At 40.0% G+C, this 12,189-nt stretch overlaps 1 protein-coding gene across 1 annotated transcript in view; it reads right to left on the bottom strand.

The window, feature by feature from the left end:
* trmt11 (tRNA methyltransferase 11 homolog) overlaps nucleotides 1-12,189 on the bottom strand; it is a 31,684-nt gene that overhangs the window by 1,191 nt on the left and 18,304 nt on the right. Inside the window, exon 12 of the mRNA XM_042333570.1 lies at nucleotides 10,010-10,130. Coding sequence (XP_042189504.1) covers nucleotides 10,010-10,130 — 121 coding nt within the window. The remainder of the gene's footprint in view (nucleotides 1-10,009; nucleotides 10,131-12,189) is intronic.

Here is a 12,189-nt window from a genome sequence, read left to right on the forward strand (position 1 = left end):
TTTGTATTGCGCCTCTCACGTCGGGAGGATGTCCCAAGGCGTTGGACAGTCAGAGTTTCGGATCCGAGTGGGGGTCGGGATTGGGGAGGTGGGGGTGGAGGGCAGGGGGGAAGCTGGGTGATCGAAAGCACGGTCGATGAGGAGGGTCTTGAGATGGGTCTTGAAGGAGGCAAAGCGGAGGGACTGTGGGATGGAATCCCAGAGGTTGATGGCAGAGTGGCAGATGGCATCTAGTTGACTAATACTTATTAGTATTTATTATTATTCAAATTCTTGGAGGGAGAAAGCATTCTCCAGAATTCGGTGGGGGGGGCGGGGGATTTAAACATCTCATCCCTAAATATGTCATAAGGACAGTTGTTAAGGACACAAAAAAAATATTTTCTGTCACAATTCATACCACATTATAATAATCCTTGCATTTGATATAGCGCTTTTCATGTCGGGAGGACGTCCCAAAGCGCTTCACAGAATATACTGTAAAGTGAATTGACTGTATATTTGTGGGCGAATGCGGCAGTCAATTGCGCACAGCAATGTCCCACAAACAGTTGTAGATTGAAAATGACCAATTTATTATTGTTTTTGGTTTTGGAGGGATTATTATAAGGCGTGTGGAGTAAAGAAACTTGCCCAAGGTTTCGCCCTGCCTGGAATTGAACCCAGGTCTCTCGCTTGCAAAGCAAGTTCTCTAAGCATTGAGCTACAGGACTCCAAACAGTTCATTAAATAATAAATTGGATAACTGACACAAATCAGGTTCAGTAGAGCTAATTAGTTTCACTGCAACAAAGTTTATACCACAGATACAACTACTTCATTTACTTCCTGTTTTATCTTCCTGGTATGTACAAAGTTGAATCCCAATTAAAAAGCACAACTCAAAAAGGTTATGCTTAGACCAGGAAACTTAAAATGGACAGCCAGATTGCAAATCTTAGTAACACAAACCATTCAAGACGTCATTCAGCAATTTAATGGAAACAGAGCATTTAAAATCCTCTTCTAGAGATAGTAGCACAATTTATGTGACCTTCACCAATGGTTGACTGCATTGTATTACCATGCAGATGAAGGCAAATTATCAAAAAATGTTTCCTTGGATAGGTATCTAAATATAAAAAAAACATACTATGCTTTGATAAGGAATTCTACGCGATAGAAACAAGGCCCAAGTGGTTTGGGACCTTATACAGTACTTGAAACAAAAATACATTTATTTGGACATATTCTGTAATCCTTAATTTGATTTATCTTCATCACATATTAGAGGTCAAACAGCATCCTTCTTGACCTCCTGCGGTTTGTGCTACCATTATTACATTCATACTTTCAGGCCTACTACAGATAAGATTATAGTTTGCCGAGGTCTTTTGCTGTCATCTCATTTCCAGTCATCTACAAAAAAAGCATTAGCCAGCAGCTGCTTCCAAGAAAAGTGTTTGATATCTCTAAACATTCAGAAACAAATAATATTTAAAAGCGCAATACAACTGAAGGAAAGTTGCACTGGAAATCCACTTCTGGAACATGTACTAATCCTTGATAATAAACCTCTTAGCACTAAACACTTGGTCTACCAACTGCAATATCTTATCTATTATTACATATGCTACAATTACATTGTAAACAGGAAAAAATGTATCAGGTAATGCTGCGTCCTCTTACACTTTTGAAAGCTTCAAATCCTACATTTGCTCAGATGGGCCTCAGTTCAGCTTCAGGGTAATTGCCCATGTCTGTTTTTTTGTTTAAAAAGGCTGTCTTTCTTATCACAGCTTTTCACTGTTCTACATCTGCTGCTGTACAGTAGCTATAGAAACCACTTGTGCAAAATCATACAGCTGTAAACAGTGTGAAGGACAACCGATCCTGACAAAAAAAAATTGCTGACACAAAGTTGGGAAACACTTGAGAGAAAACAAGTAATCTAAAATAAAATCTATTACTCTTCAAACTAATGTTAAAATGAGCTACGTAAGTATTTTCTTAAAAAACTACAACAAAAATTACAACCAAATTGATGCAGTCGTAATATCCCGAAAATCAAATTACACCCAAGTAAATGACACAAAAATTAAGACAAATTGCTTTATATTGTTTCTAACATGGATTACAAATGGGCTTTCACCTTTAAAACAGCTTTAAAATTCCTAGCTTTCATACAGAATTTATAAAACTGACTATGTTTTATCTTATTCTTTTAAGAAATGCGAAGAATATCAGGATTGTATACAGAAACAAAAGAAAACATCTTAATTCCAAATAAAATTGCAATAATGTGCGAGATGCCAGAAAATCCAAGGCATTAACCTAATTCCCAGTCTCATTTTCCTGAGATCAGGAACTCAATTTAATGGGAGAAACTGAACTCAGATTCCATCACTACCATTGTGCTGTACTATAGGACTTCTGGAGAGGTCAAACCTGGATGGCAGTTCAAGCAAGCAGATCTGTATCAAGACACCACTTTCTTGTAAAGTTGCCCCCTTCACAGAGCTGGCCCCATATTTGTTCTCAGTATTGGGTGAAAGAGTGGCAGGTAGTCTTGCTCATCCCGCTCACTCTTTATGAACCTGTGATACAAATGTGCACAAGGGTGGACATCTGTTGCACAGTATCAGGTTTGAGTGCAATGCCCTCTAAGGTCAACTAGCTTGCCTACTCTCCACCTACTTCACATATAGAAACAGTGTTGCAGGTAGAGTGGGGGACATGCAGCAACTCGTGAGCTAATCCAAGGGAGCAAGCAGAGGGGTGGGGTAGGAGATCAGAGAGATAGGGAGGTGCTGGAGCACGAAAGGGTTTGTAGATGAGGGTGAAGATCTTGAAATCGATCCACTGAGAGACAGGGAGCCAGTGGGGCCTGGCAAGGACTAGGGTGATGGACATCCAGAGTTTGCTGTAGGTGAAGATGTGTCCGGATGTGTTTTAGATGAGTTGAATTTTGTGAATAGTGGAGCTAGGAAGACCAGGGAGGAGTATGAAGCCAGACCAAAGCCACTGAACACAACTGAACACACATAGGGGTAGGGAGGTGGCATCCACAATAATTGCTTGTATGTACATAAGATTTACTGTGCTAAGGTTCACAAGATCAGTCTGGATGAAAAAGACCTTTCAGGCCATCTGATCTCATCCCGCCAGATCACTCAACCCCACCGTCCCCCCCATCACTGCATCAAGCTGCTTTTTAAATGAGTCCAGTGTTGTGGCCTCTACTGCCTTTCCTGGCAACCTGTTCCAGTCATTGATTACCCTCTGCATAAAGAAAATCTTCCTGGTATCTATCCTGAAGTTGCCCCACACAACTCTAAATCTACGTCCTCTTGGTCTACTGTCATGGTACATCCTAAAGTATTGATCTGGGTTTATCTTTACAATCCCATTTACATTTTTTGTACACCTCTATGAGGTTCCTTCTGAGCCCCCTTCTCTCAAGACTGAAGATCCCTGGCTTGTCTCATCATTGCTCATAGCTCATTCCTCTGACATTGGGCAACATCCTCATTGCTCTCCTCTGCACCTCCTCTGACCAGAACTCTATGTAGCGTTCAAGGTGTAGATCGACCAGAGCACTGTACAGCCTAAGAATGAAATCTGGGAACTAAACTTCACTGATTTAGAAATATAGCCACATCTTGTTTGCCTTGTTTATTGCTGCCTCACATTGTTTTGACATAGAGAGCGACGAGTCAACTAGTACCCCCTAGATCAAAACCTTGAGCAAGTTTCCTTACTCCACACGCCTAATAATAATTCCTCCAAAAAAAAAAATTGGTCATTTTCGATCCACAACTGTTTGTGGGGCACTGCTGTGTGCAATTGGCTGCCGCGTTTTGCCCACAAATATACGCTCAATTCACTTTACGGCATATTCTGTGAAGCGCTTTGAGACATCTAGAAGACGTGAAAAGCGCTATATCAAATGCAAGGATTATTATTATTATCTTTTTCAGTTGCCTCCTTGGCAAGTTCAATCCCATACATGGAGGACTTGTGTTTCCTATTTATGGATTCTATAATGTAGAATCAGTATTAAACTAAATTTGCCAGTTGTCCCATATGAATACCCTAACAAGCTCTCTTTTTGGACCTTTGCTGCCTCCTTTGATTCCAGTTCCCCCTTCGCCTTGATATCACTTGCAAATGTAACTATCTTACACTGGCTGTGCAGATCCAGGTCATTAATATATATGAGCGTCATATATTAACTTCATATTAAAGTTATGGGTTTACTGCACCTGGCCAATATGAAATAAACATTTTGTGTTTGCTGAAGGTTTTTCCAGCAAATGTAAACACTTTGCAATGTGAAGCAGATGCTATAACTGAGCATAATTAAGCGTAATCTCTATACTCAGTGTGGCCCACTGCTTTCGCCAATGTTAAGCCAATGCCACGAACCAAAATGTAAGTAGTTTAGAAGTGAAATTACATAGCGTTAAAGCCAAGCATATTCAAAATGAAAATAATTTGCCACATAGTGTGCAAATAGCTGTAAATTGGCTGTACAAAGAGATGTAAAGTATACATACAAAAATAGCATCAAAAGCGCCTTCCCCAAAATATTTGGCTTCACGTGTTGAGCACATTTTAAATAAATCATCACTTTTGCACGATCAGAAAGGTAACATCAAACAGAAAGATTCACTTTTATCTTTTGGCAGCTGAAACTTCTTTGCAATTTGCAGAATACAAAAGTACAGTAGTATTTTTCAATCCTTTAGACCTAATATTGTACTCCTAAAACTTCTTTCTACATATAAATACATTTTTGTTTTCACTTTTTTTAAAAAAAAATTCCCTTACAGCAGCTCACATTATTCCCTGTGTAAAGGCACGCAGTGAGTACCACTGGTGCCCATCAATCCTGTCTCAGTCTGGGCATCAGGAGGTGCACTAGAGTTCTCTGGGGCTGATGGAGGTTCCAACAGTCTCTCTTCTCGCTGATGAATTCCAATCTGCACTGTCTTCGTATTAAATAACACTAGTAGCACTAGTCACTGAGATTATTCCTGGCATTGTTGACAACAGCTTTTAGGGTTGTGCCCAAAGTTTTGACTATAGGAGGCATTTTCTCAATTTAGAAAATTCATGTGGTCAACTGCCAATTGTAGCTCAACTGTGATCGGATGCTGGAGACAATGTTAGTCTTTAATGTGGAGGATGCCCTTGTGATAAGAGTCTGCTTCCTTTGACAGTACAGCATCCCATCTAGGACCTGACTGCCACACAATTAGTTAATCATTGCAAATAATACCTGAATTGTATTAACCTTGAAAATCAATGAGGGAAAATGGAAAGTACCTGAAATTAATTCATATTCCAAAGGGGCATGGGCTGAGTACTTTGTGAGCCATTTTGGTTTTCATCCAGAAGAGCTAAGGAAAGCTTATAATAGTGTGAATAAAGGCAAGCTTTCAACTCTGACAGCACTACTTCAAAGCTAAACATAAAGAAAGTGAAGCTCACCACCTGTAAACATTAGTCAGGATTATGTTCATTCAGTTTGATCTTAAATATGCAATACTTGGCATCACTGATCTCAGATGTTGACAATTATTCAATACATTTGCTACGCAGCTCTTTGCGACATTTCCATTTGATCATACACTACATCAAATGTGAAGATTATTAATATATTAGTTGTATTACATAATACCATTATATGGCATTATATGATACTACTACTAGTATAGTAATAATTATGTGGGATTATTTCTTACAGAAACACTGCTGAAATTCTGATGGAGCTTTTCCAAGAACATTGGAGACAGTCTATCAAAGCAACGCAAGAGGGCTCAACAAGAAACATTAATCTATCTAACTTGGCATGTGATCATTTCTTAAGTGAGGGAACATTATACAATTGGTGAGAGCACAAGCTATTGCCATTGTGGTTACTCTGAGGGTGAGTTCTGGGATTATGTTCTTTAATCCATCTCAGTCATGCTGGACATGCCTGTCTGCTTTGAAATTGACCAACATCACACAAACCCACCGAATGTCGCATTGCGTGTACAAATTATAAATTGACATCTTTTCTCAACTCAATGAATTTATTCGTGCTGATTGATTGCAAATGGTGGCACTGATGCATGGAATGGTTTGCAGAATATTTGGCTGGTTGCAGATGTCGTACTGGAGTTGACAACATAAATACATCCTCAGAATAACACTGCAAGTTGGTCTAGTTCCCGCTGATGTTGAATACATCACTAGAAGGTCTGTGCTTCATTTTAGTGTATTTCTGATTAGAGTCCTTTGAACACAACACTAACAATCAGATGTAAACAACCGCATAAGTTCTTCCTGCTGTAGTTGATGTATTGTAAGGTGCTGGAAGAAGCAAAGGGGGTGTGGGGGGGGGGGGGGGGGGGGCGGGGGGGGAATCAAGACAATCCTCAAGTACTGTTGAAAAACATACTGAAAATTTGTCCATGGTACCCAGTAAGTCATTAATGCAGCTTGATGCATTTGACAAACTCTGCACATTAACTGTTTATGGTGTACTGTACACACTCTCCTGCTGTGAACCACCAGCACATAAAAGGTGAACACTTATTATTTTACATGTGTCCTTTGTCTTACTTTCCTAATTTTATCTAAAATGATGTTCCAATTTAGCAACTGACAACATCTTTAATATTTAATATTCTATACAACTGAGGTTTCTCTCCCTTTGAATTTGCTTTCTTTTCACCTATAGATTAAACTGGAGATTAAACAACTCCAATCAATCTTCGTAGCTCAACTCCACTAAATTAGCGATTGGTCTGGTTACTTTTCTCTGCACCCTCTTTATATATTGCAATGCGTTGACCAGAATAGTAGATAGAACTGCAGCAATGATAAGCAAACAACAACAACAAATGACACTTGTATAGCTCCCTTCACGTCGGAAAGACGTCCCATGACGCTATACAGTTAGGGTTTTTTGGACCCAAGCTGGGAGTTGGGGTCAGGAGGGGTGGAGGGCAGGTGGTGGGGTGGGAGGGTGGCCAAAGGCTCAGTCAAAGAGGAAGGTCTTTAGACGGGATTTGAAGGAGACAAGAGAGGGGATGAGGTGGAGGGATTGTGGGATAGAGCTCCAGAGTGTGCGGGCAGAGATGCTGAAAGAGAAAGAGCAAAGAGAAAGGATCTCATCTTGTATCCTTGCTAGAACTTCGTGAAATGCTTTCTTTCCCCCACAAAAAAACTATTTACATATATTTATGGCTGTTTTGCAGGATATTGCACTTAATTTCACAATAAAATCCTGCTAATGCATTGAGACGTCACAATGATGTGATAAGGATGAATATAATTATTAATAATAAATACATTCCATTGTGGATCAATCTTTATTTGCCACTTTTTTCTCCAGTTTACCTCTTCTAGTCCTTTCCTCATTCCACTGCAGTAAACCTTTTTCAGTCAAGTACATTAGTCTTCGTCTTATCTCTATGTCCTTCTCTCCCATCATTTTGTTATATGATGATCACTATGCCCTAGGTGTTCACCTAGTATTATGTGCTGTATCTGCTCTGACTCATAATTAGACAGCGGGGCTTCCCTTCATGTTTGCTTCTGCATTTTGGCACAGAAAAGAATCAATCACACAGTGTAAAATATTCATCTCTCCTACTCCCTCTCTTTATCAATCTATCGAAGGATAGTTAAAATCCCTTATAATTATAAATTTGTTGTCCTGCTAATATCTTTTATTTGCCTACATATTTCTTCTGTTTGTTTTCCACTGTTGGGTAGTTTGCAGGACACGACTAATGCAGTGACTAAACCTTTCTTAGTTTTAATGCTATTCAAATGGATTGTATCTGAATAATAATCCTTGCATTTGATTATAGCGCCTTATCACGTCTTCAAGACATCTCAAAACGCTTCACAGAATATAGTGTAAAGTGAATTGACTGTATGTATTGTGGCCGAAACTTTTGCGCACAGCAGTGACCCACAAACAGTCATGGAATGAGTGACCAATTATTATTATTAATAAGTTTATTTATCTTACCAATTTATCTTAACCCTTATTGAAATCCATTATTTCTAATGTTATAATGATATCTCCAATTAACACTGATATCACTCCCCTTTTCCCTCATTTCCTGATTCAAAGGATGTGCTACCTTCTCATGCTACATGTCTTTTAGGATGTCCCAAGCATGGTCAATCAGGCTTCTGTCTTACCCAATATCTAATGATTTAATATTGACCCATAAAAATCCCAGCTAGACAAGAAAGCCTTTTTATCAATTTTTTCAAATTTAATAATAAACTGGATTTTTGCTTCTTTGCGCAGGATTTAACTTATACATATTAAACATACATATACATACACACACACACATATATTCATATATATTACTTTTTTTAAAATAAGCTATTATCATATTAGGTCAAATATTTTGTTGAATATGATGGAAGAATCTCCTCTTCCCTATCATCTGCATAATCTTTAGTCTGACATATAGCTTTCTTAAAAATAAATTAACTGAAATGTAACTTTAGTCTGGAATTGAATCTTAACCACAGATATCTGAAAATAAACAGATCTCTGGACAAACTCCACAAGAAAATGCTGACAAGTACAAGAGGGTTTACAAATGACTTTTCCTTTTCAACTACTTCTGTTTTCTTCCAAATAACAACCCTACAAAACGCAGGCATCATCAATGTGTGAGAGCGACAGAGCTTTGGCCACTGAATTGCATTGCCCTCAAGATGACCACGTTTTCTAGGAATGACAATTGGCTTGATAGCGGTCATGTAAGTTCACTGTATAAGCTATGGGCTGCAGTTGGGAAGAATCAGGCAGGACAGATGTCTGGGTTGTATAATGACACTGTCAGTCAAAAATCCATCAAAACTCAGGAATTATTGTACTAGTGCAATTATTTGAATTCAGATCTTAAGGGTCAAATAAATATTCCTGATAAAGTTCCTGTCTTCTGTAGTTCAGATGTAAGTGTCAGTCTGGCTCAGTTGGTAGCTGAGTGAAAAGATTGTGAATCCAAACCCCATGTCAGGAATTTAAGCTCATAATCAAGGCTGGAACTCCAGTGCAACATTGGGGGAGCACTGCATTGTTTGAGAAATCATCCTTCAGATGAGACAAACTGAGATGCTGTCCCCCTGTTCAAGTGGTCATTTAAGACCACAGGGTATGATTCTAAAAGAGAAGTTTTTTCCACTGTTCTGTCCAACAATCTCCCAAATAAAATTGATTATTTACTTTATGGGACATTGCTGTGTGCAAATTGGCTGCATATTCATCTACAAATAGTAGTTTGAGCAAACAGTAGCAGCACATGGAGGTGTGGGAAGAACAAACAGAAGTATAGAATTGGCAGATATGTAGCTGTGCTTTAGTTGTACCTAGATCAGTAAATAAGAACACAGAAAAGCATGAAATGATAAAAGGCCATCTTGCCTATCCCTTTCAGGATCATCTACAATTTTCTCCAGTGTAGACTTCACCAATTCCATTTCATCTATTGACAATAAGGTTTGTTAAGTTTTCACATCACCTCAAAAGATAAAATATGCAAATTGCATTCCTTCATATGACATGTCATAATACCACAGAAGCTATTATGTTCTAAACAACAATTGGTCATTTCTGTCTATCCAACACCTATTCTCATAAACCCCAATGATCTTCTATAATCATAAAGCTCTTTTTTTAAAAAATATTAATCAACACAGTGTTAATTCCTTCAGCTAAAAGGTATTCTATTCCATAAGTCTACTTACTATTCTGTGAGGAAGAACATTGCTCACAACTAACTCTTAGTTGAGATTTGATATTCTTATTGAACAATTCTATGTTTAGAGATAAATAATGTTCATTTACATTATCTATTTCTCTCAGTCTGGAATGCAAAATGTAACCAAATTATGACATTATGAGATCTTTGCTTCATCATTAAAAGCATTTCACACTCGTGTGGAAATTAGCTCCTTTTTGTGGTATGGGGAAAGTGATAGATAAAGCAGAAGTACTTGCCTCAAATTCTTTCACCTTCTCCATTGTAATTAACCGTCGTGCTGTATGGCTCGTGAAAGGCTGTTCACAGTTGCTTATACGTTTTAAACAAGGGTGCTGGGGAACAACATCCTCAGAGTATCTGGAAGAAAGAGAAAAGACAACTAATAATGAGTAGTAATAATGACTAAATATTTATTAGAAGGAATGACTGATGCCCAAACACAAATAGTTTAAAAATTACTCCCATCTCTGCCCTAAAATCAATTTAAATGTGCATAATTTCTAAACCTATGAAACTCAGTGCATATTAGTACCACCTGGCTGCTTACATTTGACATGCACATCTGCATATGTACACACACGCATGCATACAGACTCACTCACACATGCACAAAGAGATAGATCCAGGAGGTCACAAAGGTAACAGTGAATTTAAATGGAATTAGTAGCGTTCCAAGTGCACATTCTACTCTGCAAATGGAGGAGCAGACCAGCTGCCTGATGTCAGCCAGAAGAATTCGCTAAAACTTGCTGTCACTCCTGTAAGTGGGATCAGTCTGTTTAAAGACAGCTTTGGGTTTTGGTCCCTCTGCCAAAAATTTGCAAGTACTCAGGCAAACTGAATTTCTGTTCTATTTCTGAGGGAAAGTCAAACATCGGTTTCCAAACCAACTGATCGGATCGAGGGCATTCTTAAGGGACAATGAACTCTAATAGGTAACCATTCAGAACTCTGCCGCCCGCATACTTACCCGGGCCAAACGTCGTAATAATTAATGATAATAATAATCCTTGCATTTGACATAGCATTTTTCACGTCTTCTAGACGTCTCAAAGCGCTTCACAGAATGTACTGTAAAGTTAATTGACTGTATATTTGTGGGCGAAACGCGGCAGCCAATTGCACACAGCAGTGTCCCATAAACAGTTGTGGATTGAAATTACCAATTTATTATTGTTTTTTTCTTGAAGGATTATTATCAGGCGTGTGGAGTAAGCAAACTTGCCCAAGGTATGGCCCTGCCAGGAATGAAACCCAGCTCTCTCGCTTGCAAGGCGAGTGCTCTAACCACTGAGCTACAGGATTCCATATCGCACCGTACACCCAGGTCAGCTCTGGCCAAGCTCCACTGGCTCACCATCACCGAACTGATCAACTTCAAGATCCTCACACTCATGTTCAAATTAATTCCCTCCCTGCCACCTCCCTACCTCTCTAACCTCCTCGATCCCCAATCTACCACCCAGCGCCTCTGCTCAACTGGCACGGGTCTCCTACATGTCCCTCGCACCCTCCTCCCCACCATTGGAGGTCGCGCTTTCAGCCACTACGCCCCGAAACTCTGGAACACTCTCCCTCAATCTCTCCGCCTTGCCCCCTCTCGACCCCTTTTCAAATCCCATCTGAAAACCTTCCTTTTCAACCGTGCTTACGGTCACCTCCCCGCGCCCCCCAGCTCAGAGTCAAGCTCCGTCACTGTTAAGCACTACCCTCCATGGAGGGTACTGTATAAGCGCAAGTTGTTGTTGGAATCATTTTCCTAAAGAAACTTCTGAAACAATTTCATACAGAACCACAATAATCCAACTTTTCTGAATGATGTGTGTCTGCTTCAAAGTTCTATTTTAAAAGTCTCAGTATTTAAAATTCCTCCCTGCTCTTTCCAATCTTTAGGTGACCACGGAATGCTCTGCTCATTGGACTCCCCAGCTCTTCCTTACACAAGAGGCAGACTATCCAGAACTCTGCAGTCAGGTGCTTTACCAATCCACAAGCTCTGCAAGACTATCATCCCCATCCTCGGCCAGCTCCACTAGCTCCCCAATCCCCCCAGCAGATCAAGTTCAAGATCCTCATTCTCACCTTTAAAGCCCTCTTCAGTCTCACCCCACCCTACAACAACAACAACGTCAGGAGGACGTCCCAAGGCGCTGCACAGTTCTCACCTTTAAAGCCCTCTTCAGTCTCACCCCACCCTACAACAACAACAACGTCAGGAGGACGTCCCAAGGCGCTGCACAGTTGGGTCATGACCCGAGCAGGGGGGAAATGGTCAGGGTGAGGGAAGGGAGGGAGCAAGGAGGGGGGAAATGGTCAGGGTGAGGGGAGGGAAGGGAGGGAGCGAGGAGGGGGAAGAGAGTCGAAAGGGGACCACCTGTGACCTCCTCAAACCCTACTAACCCAGCTGCTCCCTTCG

This window comes from Callorhinchus milii, unplaced genomic scaffold, assembly GCF_018977255.1.
Source record: "Callorhinchus milii isolate IMCB2004 unplaced genomic scaffold, IMCB_Cmil_1.0 Scaffold3, whole genome shotgun sequence".
NCBI classification, from domain to species: Eukaryota; Metazoa; Chordata; class Chondrichthyes; order Chimaeriformes; family Callorhinchidae; genus Callorhinchus; species Callorhinchus milii.